General features: G+C 40.8%; 1 protein-coding gene across 1 annotated transcript in view; it reads left to right on the top strand.

Moving 5' to 3' along the window:
- Positions 1 to 1,391: 1,391 nt before the first annotated feature.
- MYOM2 (myomesin 2) overlaps positions 1,392 to 16,558 on the top strand; it is a gene marked incomplete at both ends in the record, with an annotated part of 72,291 nt that continues 57,124 nt past the window's right edge. Inside the window, 8 exons of the mRNA XM_081997409.1 lie at positions 1,392 to 1,498; positions 2,493 to 2,612; positions 4,417 to 4,555; positions 4,739 to 4,896; positions 5,786 to 5,878; positions 15,463 to 15,551; positions 15,632 to 15,682; positions 15,965 to 16,129. Of these exons, the coding sequence (XP_081853535.1) occupies positions 1,392 to 1,498; positions 2,493 to 2,612; positions 4,417 to 4,555; positions 4,739 to 4,896; positions 5,786 to 5,878; positions 15,463 to 15,551; positions 15,632 to 15,682; positions 15,965 to 16,129 (922 nt within the window). The remainder of the gene's footprint in view (positions 1,499 to 2,492; positions 2,613 to 4,416; positions 4,556 to 4,738; positions 4,897 to 5,785; positions 5,879 to 15,462; positions 15,552 to 15,631; positions 15,683 to 15,964; positions 16,130 to 16,558) is intronic.

Raw genomic sequence — 16,558 nt, forward strand, 5'->3', positions numbered from 1 at the left:
GGAGCTCCATACCAGCCCTGCTGCAGCGCTGCTGTGGCAGGGCTGATGGTCCCAGGGGATGAAATGGGGTCCTGGGCCATGGGCAGCGTGGGGGAGCCATGGAGGAGGCTGGGCACGGTCAGTCAGGTCCACTGCTGCCCTCCGGACTCTGACATCGTCTTAACATGGCCCCTGGATGAGCTAGTGTTGCTTCACTTCCCATGGGTAACGCCAAGGTGGGTCCCAGGCCATGCTTCTGCCTGTGCCCCAGCTTCTGGACTGCAGCTCTCCAGCACGGGAGTGTAACAACAGAGCACTCCCCTTACCTTTCAGGAGGAAATTAGATGTTATTGCAGAAATTGGCCTGACTGAGAACTTCAGGATTTGCCCCAAGCTGCTTTATAGACTTGATATTAGGAACTTGCTTCCTTTGTCACTGAAGTGCAGCCATCTCTTGGGGAACATGCTGGCTGTTCAGTTGCTCCCTGGAATCCCTCACCACCATTGAGGCCAAGTGGCCCAGGAGTAAAAAGTCCCACATCCAGTTGAGACTGTAAATGGGACTTACTCAGTAGACTGTAGTTACACAAGCTGGCACCTACTCAGGACATGGCTGGTAACATTCCCCACTTTTGCAAGAAGTTGTCATCATATTTCTAATGAACCTAAAGGGATGTGGGCACCTCTGGGTTATTTTGTCGCTGTGGCTGTGAATTTGCTTAAGTCCAGCTCAGTTGTAAATATGCTCTTCCTACCTACACTGCTCCTGGGAGCTCCCTGAATGTTCCAGAGAACCATCTATCCAAATACTGATCAAGCTATGCTATGCTTTGGAGAAAGCCAATAACATCTAGTAGAACCAAAGGTCTAGAAAAAATAACACACAAGGAAAGATTGGATGAGCCAGTTTAAACATGAGAGCTGAGAGGAGATGCAAGCAAAATCTTCAATAGGCTGCCACAAAAGTGGGTGAATATGGTCTGTTTTTTGTTGTCATGGTGAATTGGACAAGAAACATCATAAATTGCAACAGAGGACAAAGTAAAAGGTTTGAAGTGTGGAGAGCTGAAACACATAAAAATGCCCCCAAAACTGTCAAATTTCCATTTCTGGAAATTTCTGTGGAGGTTTTAAATAACATCTCCAAAGAAGGGGAAAATGATCTGACATTCTCTTCTAGTTCTAATCATCTATGATTCCATGGCTCACTGCGTGGCTGATAAAATACATCCTGAGGTGCCCATGTATATCACTGATGGCTCTATTTGTCATAAACTGGTGGAATTTTATACATGTGTACATGTACACACATGTGTGTACGTATGTAAAAATACTGAACCTAGGTGTCTGAAATATATGGCTAAATGTGATTTCACTCTCTGCAGGAGTTACCGATTGTAACAGACTGAAGTATGTCATCAGTAGCGGTGCCATTTTACCAGAGGAGGCACAAGCACTTTGACCAGTCCTATCGCAACATTCAGACAAGATATGTACTTGAGGAATATGCAGCAAGGAAGTAAGTGCCATGTATTTCACATATGGAGAATAGAGAGGTTTCTATTTTGGGTAATCAGGTCTTAAAATCAAGATATTTAGGTAGTTTTCCACTTCCTTCCATTGGGATGCTCCTTGTCTATAGCCTCCCACCAGCATAGCTAGACTTTCCACATTGCAACTCACCTACACAGACCTTTTATCTCAGGATGTGTCCTATTTACTATCTCCAAGCTGAAAATTCTTCCTTTTAGGCTCCAATTGAAAGTCTGACTTAAGAGAAATTGCCATGAAATTTATTGTAAATCATAGAAACAATTTTTACCCATTCTTGCATATGACATGAGAATATTCCTTCTCCTGAAGCTGACTATTCCTAATTATAGTTTTTGTCATTCAGTTTCTTTTTTAAAAATTAAATAAAGGTTTAACTCCTCTCATACAAAATCTCAGAGTTTTAGCCACAAGATACACGCTCTTTCTATCTCAAAGCCTGGAGCTTTGAGTCTCGGTTGCTTAAGAATCACTGTCCTCCCTCCTCAGTCATTAAGATGCCTAACTAGCCTAACTAGCTGTCTACCCTGTCCAGCTTCCCTTGTGAAAGAGAAGAGTTTATGCAGAAGGTTATGTGAAGTATAGAAATGCAGGAATATTTAGAAACGGGCAATGTTATGTAGGGATCCTGTGTGATTTGTGTATTAGGCTGGTACCCTCGTGATGCACTGAAGTGCTATCACAGCACTTGAATGATTGGAGACTGAGAGAAGTATAAATTTAATAGAACTGAATGAAATAAAATGCCTAAGGATCCCCAATGACAGATGATGGGCATTAAGTCCTTGAAGGACCAGTGAGAATCAGCACCGTAGTGCCGTTAGTGAGGAATGCAAAGTAGGTTTCTCACTGAACAGTGCTCAGTCATGGTATTTGGCTCATTTAAAGTAATTTCTTTGACTTTTGTGAGTTCACATTTTCCCAGAATTGCTGGGTTATAACAATGTCTTTTATATTTGAAGGGCTGCTTCCAGACAGGCTGCTTATTACGAATCATCTGGCTTGGGAAAAACGACATGCAGACTCTGTGCCAGGAGGGCACGCACCTTGGCTCATGAAGCAATGCAAGAATCCAGGAAAAGGTAAAGCTCTGTTAGTCCCATATGACCTGTGTAGTGGCTTTGGTCCCATTTAGTATCGCTTTTTGGCCAGGGCTCTTTTCAAAGTTGACAAGGCTGGAGGCTTCTCTGTCACTCTTCTTCACTAATCTATTTTGGCTGGAATACTAAATGACTGAGTGTTACTTTCAATCTTATATTTCAACCCAGAGTTGTTCCCCTAATTCCCACTCTGATCCTTGAAAACATCTTTAAAACCAAAATAAATTAATATCTGCCTGGGATACAAAACTCATTTTTGAACAGAACTACTAAACTATTCCCGAATTTCTGGTTTGGATCAATTTAAACATTTTGAGTGCTTTCCTTAATATCAAGAGGGCTTACTGTCAGGTCTCAGTAACAGCCTTGATATGAAGTCCTATAGTAAATGTGTGGGCAGCAATATTCGTCTTAGCGCATTTGACTGTTTCTGCTCTGCCATGTTCCACAGTGACTGCACCAAAGACACAGAGAATTTACACTACAAGTATGAATTCTGCCTTGTTTGTAGAAAACGTATTGCAAAAATCATATACATCTGCAGGTTCTGGTACTTTGATTGTTTGAAATATATATCCTAGAAATAGCATATTGTAGGAAAATCAGACTCATTTGTATACTCTATTTTTTTAAACAGTCTTAAATTTTATCAATATAAGTACATGGCAGAACAAGGCTGGCATTTAAAGTACATTGAAACATGGTACAAAGAAATATTTTTAGAATACCAGGCAAATAAAGTCTTGATCTGCTGTTCACTGAATTTCATGCAAGTCTTCTCATTTGCTTTGTGGCATGTTGGGTTATGCTTTAAGAGTCTTGCCATGTTCCATAATGACAGCCATGTTAGAAATTTCTGACTTTCATCTCCCTTCTTTTCTCCTGTTGGCAAGGCAAAAAGTAGCATAGGCTCTTACTGAATCAGCACGCATGCAGGAGCTTGAGCTAGCTCCTCCTAAAAATGTTCATGAGTTATTTTTTCTTTTAGGAATTCTGAAAAATCTATGGAGTCAGATTTTCAGGCAACAACCCACAAATTTCTTCAGAGGTTGTCTTTTCCTGGTCGTTTCTATGATAATTCCCACTCACCCCTGCCCAAGGGCAGCTTTTTTGCATGCAGTGGTTCATCAAATCCTTATGAACCGTCTGTGTCTTTCAGGTGAAATCAGCTGATACAGCCCAGGGAGCTAGCAGAGCTTCCCAGGTGCTAGAGCCAAGGGCACACCATAAGCAAGGCCCAACTCTTATCAGGGTGTGAACAGGCACAGAACACACCTTTAGTCCTCTGCCTTCTTGTGTCCATGGTGTTGTGGTTTAACCCCAGCCAGCAACTAAGCTGAAAATGTCAGTATGTTATCAACATTATTTTAATCCCAAATCCAAAACACAGACTCATACTTGCTTCTATGAAGAAAATTATCTCTATCCGAGCTGAAACCAGCACACATGGGAAGGAAAATTAGGGGCCAGAAGGAAGCTTGGCAGGTCCTTGATCTCAGTTACCAGAGGACTAAGACTGTGGGGTACCACATCCATGTGACCACGTCAGCTTTCAAGACCTGAAGCTATGGCACCACATATACAGAGATAAAGAAAATGAAGGAAAATTCATATTTGTTTCACATGTTCATTAGGATAGGCAGATAGACTCTAAGAATAATTCCCAAACTAGATTTTACATCTTGCTGATATGATTTCAGAGCCCTTGGTTGCCTAATGTGTATGAGTAACAACCTTAAAGCTTCATATTGGTTCCTCTTACCTGATATTTTTTCTTGTCCTACAGGACTCATGAACAAAAGTCTCATGCAAGTGACGAGAAAAGGATCCGGTTTGCCAGTGAGTTGTCTGCTTTGGAAAAAGAGATTCACACAGCCAGGCACCGTGCTAGAGAACATCTGGATAGACTTGCTATACAAAGGATGGTACAGGACTGAATATTTTTTCTTCCTATCCAAGCAGAATTACAAGATATACTGAAATTTAGGCCTGTGTTTCAAATACCAATAGTGATTTAACATCTTTTAATTTTGTGTATTTGAGATTAGAATTTCTACCCCATTTGAGTCTGATGCTAGATGCTTCTTTTCTTTTCCTGCGTTTAACAGGTAGAAGAAAATATGGCTCTAGAAAGACATGCTGTTGAGGAAAGAATAAGTCGAGCTCCTGAAATTCTAGTGCGCCTGAGATCTCACACTGTCTGGGAAAAGATGTCTGTGAGCCTTTGCTTCACTGTACAAGGATTTCCCACCCCTGTTGTACAATGGTAGGAGAGCGGCCTTTCCTAGCCCTCTAAAAATGTTGTTAAGCTTTTTTCATTTGGAAGTTATGGCATAACTGTTAAGTGTCACATACATAATGGCTATGTTAAGCCCCCTTTATAATCCTCATAGATATGCTGGATCATAGCAGTTGATACTGCAGTGGAAGGAGTGGGAGGACAGATTGCTGAATGGCTGTGTGCGGTGTGAGAAGCAAACTTGAGCATTTCAGAAGGCAGACTACGGAAGGCATTCCAGTCTTTCTGGCCATTGAATTCCCTGATGATGAAGTAGCAAACGGCAAAATACACAGAGCTCACAGGCTACTTGCTAAGCCTGGGTAAACTTGCACAACACCATTGTTGTAATGGGTTGTATCTGTGTTGAGTCTGTGTCAGCCTCCGTTGAGGTGGACATGAGTGTAACATCCCTGAAGCTGCCCTCCTCTCCAGACAAGTGCTGTCCTGTATATGTGAGAGCCTCAGGCTGGACTGTGAAGACCTAACCTGAGACAGAAACCTGTTGCTGCTTCCCTTGTTTGAGCTGAAATGCTCTACTGTGATCCAAGACGAAGTTTGCTTCCCATCTTGTGTCAGGGCTACTGGCCCAGAAAGTTCAAGTCACATGCCATCTTCTCTCTACTTCACTGCCTGCTCTTCTGGTTTGGGTGCACATCTTCTCTTTCCACTTTCTTACTGCAATGATGGTCCTCCTTTGCTGTCATTAACCAATGTGTATCTATCCATACATATGGGAAAACACTCTACGCAAGTAGAGAAGATTTATAGAGAGAACTCCAATGATAGTAAATGGTATCTGGATGTAAAAATCTAGTAAATTAATACAGTGAATAGTAGTTGCTATTAATGGGTTCATTTTTTTCTTGATTGCCAGGTACAAAAACGAGGAATTGATTACCCCTGCAAGTGATCCAACAAAGTACAGAATTGAAAGCAAATATGGAGTACATGTGTTGCATATAAACAGGTAGATTATTCTGGGGAATACAATAGTTTTTTATACTCTACACAAAGTATTTTATATCCAATACAATTAAAAAGTCACATAAAGGCTGCAAGATAGTTGTTAGATTCAGCACACTTCGCTATTGTTACTCACATTTAGGCTAGAGAAGGTTCTCTAAGTAGCTGAATTAGATCATGAAAATGAAATGAAAAATTAGATATTTCTATTATTCAGCTCCAGCAATCTACAAGAAGATAGAAAGGAAGAGGTAAGTAGCTGAAAGAATGGTAGTTCCTTTTTTATTAGAATTATACTTCTCAGCATTCAAAGTGGAAAATTGTCTGTGTATTTTATGTTCTTGCCATGATGGCTCTTTAAGGTAAACAAAAATTTAGCTGGTCAGGGCAAGGATACCAAATAATCAGTATTTGTTTTATTATATGTTAGGTTCTGTTTACTTTTTTATCTCCTTTTTTGTGTGGGTTTTTTTTTTCAGCTTGTTTTGGGTTTTTTTTTTTGTAAGGAAGTGTAAAATTTTCCTTTTTTTTTTGTAAAAAAAAGGTTCTAATTTAAGTAATTTTATTTTTCAAAATTATGTTAACCTTGTGGTATAGAAAATGCCTGGGTAGAACAGCTTCCCAAAACTAATACTATGCTGTCCTAAACATTTGAAATTTTGCCATGATACATGTGACTTGGTACATGCTTTTTTTAAAAATATAAAATCCCAAAGAAAAATGTGGACATGACTGTGGTATTTAAAAAGAAAATTAATATCTAGAGCAGAAACACAAACCCCCCCTTTCAATTTCTCCAGAACATGAGCATCAGCTGTGCTCAAACAGCTGGAATATTTGTGGCTAGCACTTGGCTGGCCAAACATTTTATCTTCTACTCTGTCTCCATCTGTCAGCAGTGGAAGCGGCCCTGAGCGCAGCCTTGTGCCATTAGTACAGAAAATAAATGCATCATTCCTTCTGCTTTTGAGAAGGACTACCTGCCTTTGTCATCCTGCAGCAAAGTCCAGCCCAACTCTCCACCTTTTCATAGCTCAGGGTGGGAGAAACATATCCCTACCCAGAAGCTGGCAGCAAGGTTCACTGTGTTGTTGCTTCTTAGGGGATGTTTCTCAAGGAGTAGCAGTACTTATGAATACTTCGAAGATGCTCATAGTCTTCTACCCCCGGGCCATGGATAACTTGCTGACTGCTCTCTGTATCTGTGGGATGTCTCAACACAGCTGATTCTTCCCTGCAACATTACTTTTGGAGATGAGAGCAGGAGGTTAAAAGATACAAACAGGTAGTCATCCTGCAATCCTCTCCCTTGCAGCAGGGAAAATGGAAAATGCTTTCCTTTGTTTAGATGAGGGTGAGTGACAGTCAGGAGGTGAATCTTTGGTGACTTCCTGCTGGTGAGTGACTGTGACTATGTTTATTTCCCTTGGTTAGTGTCCATGAACAGCTGCTTGGTGAGAAATGACAATCAGTGTCGATGCTGCTTTCTGAGCATCTGTAACCATCAGGCTGAAGGGTACTAAGGGCTTACATCCCCTTGGTGCTTTTTTTCCTTTTCTTGTGCTGGTTATCAGTCATGTAGACACCACCCACAATCAGCTTTGGGGGTGTTCAGCCCCAGCCGTACTTATTCAGATGTACCAGAGAGTCATTTATTGGCACCCACTTGGGTTCCCATACCCACTCATCCTCACCCACTGTTGACTAGTCCTGGACCCATACATATTCATGCAGGCTGTCTCACATTCAACCAAGCTGCCATCTTCAGAGACTGTTGCTCTGTTTCTTTCATTCCGTCTGGCAGTGTGGTCTTCCTGCCACCTAAAGATGCCTGGCTGCTGTCCCACAGGTTTCCCTTCTCCACTCAAAAGAATATTGGGGATTATAGACCCAGAGTTATGATTTAGTTACCTTAGTTTTATTAAAGAGCCCATTTATTTGATAAACTATGGTTTATGAAATTAAAATTTATAACCTTTAATTTATTTATTTAATACTAATCTATCTTATTTCAAAGCTTGACTATCAGCCATCTTTTCTGTCCAAAAAGACAGAAAATCAAACTGCAGGAAATAGAAGAACATTTTGATAGCGTATTACTAATATTAGGTGTTTCTTGTATTGAAAACAATGGATGTATATGTAGCAGTTAAAAAAAGTATATTATTAATATTTTAATACAAATGTGTATCAATTAACTCTGGATCTTCCATAGATCTCTCTATACACATATATTTGGAGTATTTTTTTTTCTGGGAAGTAGAACTTTTGGGATTTTCTACCTATCCACTTCTGTGCTCTTCTCAGCTGTTCATACCGAAGTGCTGAGCTGCATGTCATCTGATCCACAGCCGCTCAGAACGGCCTTGGAATTTCTTGGCTACCTTTCTAGCACTTCAGTGAAGCTCGGGGAGTGAAGTTTTCCTTCTGATGCAAGTGTGATATTTATTCCTACAAGTATTTCTTGATCCCAGTGGAAAAATTCTTGAGACACCAAAACCAGAACGTCACCTTGTCATCTTAAAGTAGTAACTGGACACAATTTCATCCCCCGCTGTTTGCTGTCTTCCAGGGCCCATAAGCTTATGCAGTAACCAGATCATTTTCATTTCTCTGTCTCATATTTTTATCATGCTCTGTGCTCAATTTCCCACATTTTCTGTATGCATTCAGCACCATCATTATCATATAGTGCTGCTTTCTTATTCCTTTCAGGCTTCCTCGATTGGGAGCTTGTGCTCAAGATCTCCCTTGAGCAGTAAAGAAAAGGGGTTTGGAGTTTCATTACATTTTTTGCACATCTCATAATTATAGAGGAAGAGATATTGCCAGCCTGCACTGGGGTAGTGACTCGTCTTGTCTTTCATCTCACTTCTGATAGGTGATTCAGAGGAGACCGTGAGGAATCCACTGAGAGAAAGCTACTGTCAGTTGAAGTGATTGATACCTGTCTGAGAATGTGAGGGTTTGTTTAACATGTATTTCTTCATCCCACATCATTTAACTATGGATAGGAACATAATACAAGAAAAGATTTCTATATTGGAGGTAGTCAAGATGAGGATGCCCTGTTGCTTTGTAGCGTGGCTGCAAAATATTTTCCGCCTTACTCTATATCTTAGTAGTTGAAAATCATAACATTTTGAATTTCTTAGTTGCTGCTACCTGTTTAGCAATAGGATTGGGGGCTTTTTTTTTTTGTTTGTTTGTTTGTTTAATATGATGCCTAGGCTAGGTCCTTCACTGACATTAAAGAGAAGTGGCTCCTTAAATCGCTTGCCTTTGTGTAACTGTGAATGGCTATATCACTTCTTGTGGTATGTTTGCTGGGGCATAGAGGGAGCAGCAGTATGCTCCTGACTGAGGGTGCCCCGGACCCCCACTCCGGAGCAAGCCGGCAGGTGAGCTGGTGGGGACTGGGCAGAAGAAGGGGCAGGGAAGGACGTTTGATTTTCCAGAGCTCTGTCAGTGTGATGTGGCTGCGCAGCCTCAGATATACAAGGCTCAAAGTTTGGCAGTATTTTATCTTTTATTAGGTCCCTCTCCCTTTCCTGTTTCATTAAGCCATCGCTTAAGAAGTGCTTGTAATTGCAGCAGGAAAGGTTTGTGGTTGCATCAGCAAAAATGCGTGGCAGAGCCAGCAGAGTGCAGTGCAATACCTGCTGCCGGTAGGCAGAGCCAGCCCGCTGCTCAGGCGCTCCTCAGCACCACCAGCGTTGCCTGAAAAAAAAAGAAAAAAAAAAAAGCTTAAGCGTTGAATGAACCTTCTCTTCTAACTAGTTTCATTTAACAAATGACTCTGCGCAGGCAGCACGGGGCTATTTTAGTTTGATGAGGCACAAAAGCCTTGAGATGATTTAATCTGGAGAGGGAGGCTCGCCCTTTCTCCTGCCGCGGTGGGAGCGGGGCCGGGGCCGGCCCCGCGGCAGAGGCGGTCCCTCGGCGCAGGCGGCAGAGCCGCTGAGCGGTACGGGGCGGGCCGGCTGCGGAACCGCAGCTCCCAGGGTTGCACGGGTGTGCAGTACCAGTGAGCGTACTGGCCGCAGGCATGGTGTTCTCCTGTTCTTCTTTCCTCGCTGAAATCCAAACAGCAGCCCCCAAAACGAAATGGTCTGTGGCCTCCTGACCTGTCAGTCACTGTCCCCTACAAGCTGCGATAGTGGGGAGCTTGGGGAAGGGGTCGCCTCATAACAGAGGTCCCCTCTTCAGTAAAAACAAAACCCAAGCAAAAAGAATCAGTCAGATTCGGTTTTCAGTCTACAGATTCAGAATCAGTACACGAGATGGTAATCCTGTAGGGTATTTCCACGTTTTGATGTCATATAGCTGTAACACTGAAAATTTGTTATTTGGATTCAAAGGAGGAAATTTTAACACTGTGTAATTTACTACAATCTGCTTCCTGCTCTTGACATGCACTGAATTGTGTTCCGATTCAGGCAAAAATGTTATTTCACTCTTAACTCCTGTGTTTAAATTTACACTAGGCAGATGGATGAGTATATGCATTTTAAACAGATGTATCCACCTGGGGAATATTCCCCACACAAACATTAGCACTTCAGAACCTCATGTGGATCCAGGGCAATTTAATTTTGACAAAAAGTATTAGTACCTTGGGACAGATAAAACTGTGCACTCACACTTCATGCTATCTAAATGTACTCTATGCATATTTTATCTGACCTTGGTAAAGGTTGGAAAACACGTTCTCCATCATGATGCAAGAATGACTGTTGGAGAGACCATACCTTCCCTCCAGGGTACTTCAAATATTGTTTCTAACTGGTCTTGACTCAATGCACTTCATAGTGCAGTTTAGGAAATCTAGGGGTTTTAGCATACAGGAAAGTAGGTAACCCTTAGTGTGAGTATTACCTGGCACAAAAGGAGAGTCGGGACTTTATGTGACTTGCCATACTACCCAACCTTCTTTAATGTGTGTATTAAACAAATGTACTATGTAGCTCTTTTACCCACTAACCCTGTACACTTCTAATACCAGCTTTGAAGGTGAGTCCACTGAGTACTAGGCCATTTAAGCTGGTTTGATTTATCTCTTGAAGAGTCAGGTTAGAGATCATAGCTGTGAAATGCTTTCAAAGCAGTGACTTCCAGAAAATGGGCAGAATTGTTAGGATGTCTTCAATAGCAGAAAGTGCCTGGACAGGGAATTGTTACCTTGTATATTCATAATATCTGTAAGTACCTTGTTTCTCTTCATAAAACCAAAGGATGTTATAAGAACGTGGTCAGTTATTTGGTCAGTAATTTCTTCTTTTCTTCTCCCTGAGAAAATTAATTCTCACTCTAGCACTAACTTCTGTCAAATAGTTGCTTTCAGACTTGGAACTTTTTTGGCTAAAGAAACAATCCTTTTATGAATCTCTTGTCTGTTCTAGAGACTTTTAGGATCATATTCTGTTTTGTCTACTTTGGAGACGCTTATAAACAGGAAAATCTCATCAAGAGATATATTTTGCTGTTCCTTGTGAGAAAGCGCAGCTATAGGGAGGAGACTGAGATGAGCACAGATATACGTCCATTTGGAAAGTAATTGCGTATCTGCCATTCTGCTTTTTCATTTTATAGGGACACAGTTTTGCAGTTCTTACAGCCCTAAATTTCTGATGCTTTGAGTGGTCAAGCACAGACTGGTGCCTTGCTTTTGTTCAGAATACATGTTTCTATATTATTTTATATAAATAAATTATATTTATAGTATTATTTTTGTTATCTATTTTTATTTTTATAATTATATATTATCCATGTTTCTGGATTATTTTTATACCACCTTGTGGTTAATGATAAATCGTTCTTTAGATCCTAAATCCTGTGCAATTCTTACAGAAATTAATTCCTATTGACTGTTTTATATGCTGTTTTGATGGAAAATGAAGCCAACACTGAGAGCAGATGGTGACTATTTTAAAGTGATGGTTAATCAGAGTTAACCTCGGTTAAGATATACCGTTAGTTTGTCCTTGTTGCCAGCACTCCGTAACAACAACAAAATGTTAAAGAGCGGTTAAGTTGGATTTGACAGAAGCAAAGCAGCCTGAAGTAACGCTTTATTTATGTGAGGGAATGGCCTAATACAGCAACGGAGGAGTAGCATTCATCACTCCGTTCTGATACGGGTGCTGTAGGCTGCCTAAATCGTGTCCAGCCCAGGGATGGATCAGCACCTCACCAGCCATCGCAGCACGGCTCCCCAGCACACGCCCTGCCAGCTGTAAGTGTGTGCCATCCTTCTGGGGGTCTGGCGTGTGCTCGCCACTAGTGCCTAGGAATCGCACTGCTGATACCTGCTTGCCATGGTAAATTAAACCCGTCCTCTGCCACAGCAGCCTCCTGGCATGGGATGGACTAATTCTCTTGTCCTTCCGGGCAGGATAGCTACATCCAGACTGTTTTCTGGGAATGGACCCTTGCTGTCTCCCTATCTGTGTCTGGGAATCCTTTTGGAGAGCTGGCACACATGAAGGCCAAGGGCTGCTCCAACACATCGGCACTAGGGTGATCAGGATCCAGTTTCTGGGGACATTCCCTAACACTGCTGTTGTGGTTTAGCCCCAGCCGGCAACTAAGCACCACGCAGCCGCTCACTCACTCCCCCTCCCCCTGCGGGATGGGGGAGAGAATTGGGAAAAAAACTCATGGGTTAAACTGAGATAAAAACAGTTTAATAGGACAGCAAGAGAGAAGGAAACAACAATGATAACAACAATGATAATACCAACAAAGGAATGTACAAGAACAAGTGATGCCCAGTACAGCAATTGCTCACCACCCCGTGATCGACAGCCCGTCCCCGAGCTGTGATTTCTGCCCCCCCGGCCAAATCCAGTTTATGTACTGGGCATGACGTCGGATGGTAGGGAATATCTCTTTGGCCAGTCTGGGTCAGCTGTCCCGGCTGTGTCCCCTCCCAGCTCCCCGTGCACCCCCAGCCTGCTCGCTGGCACCCCAGCACGAGAAGCTGGACTGTCCTTGACTGCTCAGCAATAACCCAAAACATCAGCACATTATCAACAGTTTCTCATCCCAAATCCAAAACACAGTCTCACACTGGCTTCTGTGAAGAAAACCAGCTCTATCCTGGCTGAAACCAGGACCGCTGTTTAATTTACTAATACATAATATATGTACTATGTACTGTAACTGTATACTCTATATGTCTCCTAAAAGTAAGGATGTAGTGCCGGGTGGTGGGAACAGCTTATAGTTCCCGTACAGTCAGTTCTGCAATGCCCCTTCTTTAAGAAATTTTTGAGACGCTTTATTTGTTGTTAGTTTGTTTAATTATAGCAAGATCCTGTACTGAGCTGTGAGAAATGTATGAGTTACGTACATTTCAGTACGGAGACTTTATACAATGACTTAGGAAAGAAGTCTGCAGTTTTACTGCAGTTCTGCCTTGCTTTTGATATTTTATCACCCAAATGTTTAATAGTGTGAAACTGGGATAGTAAAATCTCGTTCTTGTTTTTAAGAAGTTAGTGCAAAGAAATGTGGCCAAGTCCAACAGCTTTCAAGCAAGTCCAGAGTCAGTTAAACTCATTAAATCTGTTAAACTAGATCTGTGAACAGGTATTTGCATTTTTTTAAATCCCTCCTTGAAAACTCCCCAAAAATGTTGAATAATATTGAAGCTGGTATTTCAATTCTTTTAAATTGCTTTTCAGACTGACTTTGTCTGTCCAGACTGTAGTAGGGTGCTCAAGGGCTTCATACCTAACTGCAGGCTTTTTGGTTAAGTGGCCTAATCTTAGGATTTACCTCTCTGGCTTTGGTAACTAATTGTATGATAAACTTTGAATTTTACTTCTTTGTTTTGTGAAGTGTGTGACTGAAAATTAGCCTCCAGGAGGAGCTGTTAGTCCTGTATGCTTAGAGAGATAAATCTCAATTTAATAGAACTTTCATCAAGTTGTGTTTTAGACATCACAGTACGGACAGTATCATTTTTGTGATGTGACACTGTCCAGAATATATGCAAGAGCTAAAAAATAGGTGTCTGATGTGCCTGTCACAGGTGCTACGTACCCCAAAATTGGCATCCTGTTATGCAATTTACATCAAACACTTTTACATGTTATTTCTTCTCTCACACCTGGGATATGTGACCTCTTAGAAGACAAGTGCAACCAGAATTTCATCCCTTTAATCTGGCAGTTGCCAAGAAGGTACAAATTTGTTCTTCCAAGAGGAAACTAAGTGCATACATGCAGAACATTTTATCTCATCACTGGAAATTTCAGTGGCCCCCATTAAATGCACTACTGAATGAACTACATAGAAGCAGGATTTAATTGTTTGTGTTTCAGGCAGCACTCTGATTAACTGATGGCTCAACCTAATAGAAATTCCAAGACATAAAAAAAATTAACAATTTTTTTTGACAGACATATTGTGGAATAATTGACTACTGGAAAAGTTCAAGAAAAAATATTGAATTGCACAAAAAATATTTTGTTCATTCAAAACCAAAATGTTTTATTTCATGTTAGAGTATTTAGTACGTTTCTCAAAACAAAGCAGAAGTAAATTCAGAAATAAATTTTTTAAAATTAAAATTTTCATTCTGAAATGTAAAAATGAAATATTCTACCTTTTTCAAAATTGTTTCTTCATCCAGACTAAGTTCTTTCAGCAAAATAAAAAAATACTTTTACCTTTTTCTAGTCAGTAGTCACTTACATTTATTAGAAACATAGCAAATAAGTTTATTTATTTCAACTGTAAATTTGAGTAATTGCACCAAAAATGTATATTTGCACAAAGTTTAGTTTCCTTTCCTTTACTTCAATTGTATGTCAATAGTTCTTTTCCTGACTCACCCCATTTTAAATAAGAAAAGATCTAGAGCATCAAAGTTTGTACATCTTAACATCTGGTCATATAGCCACTAATGTAACATCTTCTTCAAGGAAGGATGTAGTAAGTGAGACAATCCATCACTGGGACCTACTTTACATAAAGTAACTATTTTTTTGCTTTATTTTTCATTATATTGTCCTTGCATAATAAATATATTTTCTCACTAAAAATATATATCAAGCAAAAACATTTATGCCCATAAACAATTTCAGTCAGTATCCCTGGGTTTGTGTAATTTCATCTGGACTGCCTAAGAGATATGAGAGAGGCAAAAAATGCCGATACCTGCCTGCCAGTAATAGCCATAGAAGGAGGAATTTCTGCAAGTATCACATGTACTTTTCTTCCATGACTATTTCTTAAAATATGTGGCAGAAGGGCAAGACGGATTAAGAAAGGAGGTTACATACAGAAAGGGGGTACCCAGACTGCCATCCTCCAGCTATCTCCTTTTGATCATTCTCTAAAGGTCATTTCCAGTTTGCTCAAATTAATGCAGTTTGCACACTAAGCTGAGATAAAACTGCAATAAAAAAAAGTACCAGCTTTCTGATTGTCTTTCATCAACACCTTGCACCGTGTGACACTAGCAAAGAGCTTTATACATTTTCCTCAGGGTTAACATATCTTGGTTTGTAATATCAATCACTAAGAGAATTTGTATTTGTGTAAAGAGTCATCTGTTTTCCTCCTTCCCCCTTTCAGAGCCGATTTTGATGATTCTGCTACCTATTCAGCAGTGGCAACAAACGTCCATGGGCAGGCATCAACTAATTGTGCCGTGATCGTGCGAAGTAAGTGCTGCTTCATGATTAAAACAGGACATAAATATCATGCTCACATGATGGAATGTTTATTGTCTGTTTATTTACAGGGTTCAGAGAGGATGAAGAGCCTCACCCAGCTCGGATAATGCCTTTCCACTGTAAGCATTTTTTTTCTTTTTGCTCAGATAGTTTATGTACTCTTATCAGAGTAATGTTTTACAGATGAGAAAATTGGATACAACTTGGTTCTTCTGGCCGTGCTTTCTAAGCATTCGTTTACCATATGAGCTGCCCGGATGCTTTTGCTTTCCCAGTTGCATTTCTAGATCAGCACAGAGTATAACAGAGCGCTCCACCTTCGGTTGAGGTGGGACGGTGACCTGTTTGTGCCAAGTACAATTCACTTATACTCAAGAACGTTTTCATTTTCTCACGCATAGTGCCCCTGTCATATGACGTTTGCTTCACCCACATTGATGTCCAGTTTCTGGAGAAGTTTGGAGTCACCTTTGGAACTGAAGGTGAAACACTGACCCTGAAGTGTTCTATGTTGATCACCCCAGACCTGAAAAGACTACGACCTCGTGCTGAGTGGTACAGAGATGGTAAGTGAGTACACTGAATAGAAGCTACCTGGAAAATGCTGGAGGAAACACTGAGGACACAGATCAGGTTTAGAACATGAGATTCTCACAATTAAATTTGGAATAGATCAAATAAATATCCCTATTTAGAATTTATAGACCCGCGTTCTCTTTCAATCAAGTGACTTGGTCAACCTTTTCTTGAACACACATTTACAGCAACGGGAGGTAATCTCGTATTATCTAATAACACAGTAGTTAGAACATTTACTGACTAGGTGGAGATCCAGACTCACTTCCTAGATTTGAGCATGATGTGTAACTGAATGCTGTGACCACTGAGCTGAAGGGTACTCACAGAGTAATAAATTAAGTTTTGAAGCACTGAGGCGTGGGCCTCCACTTCCATTTTGCTGCAGTATTTATTGTGAATTTTATATTAAAATCAAT

The sequence above is a fragment of the Phaethon aethereus genome, assembly GCF_964289735.1.
Source record: "Phaethon aethereus genome assembly, chromosome: 3".
Classification (NCBI taxonomy): domain Eukaryota; kingdom Metazoa; phylum Chordata; class Aves; order Phaethontiformes; family Phaethontidae; genus Phaethon; species Phaethon aethereus.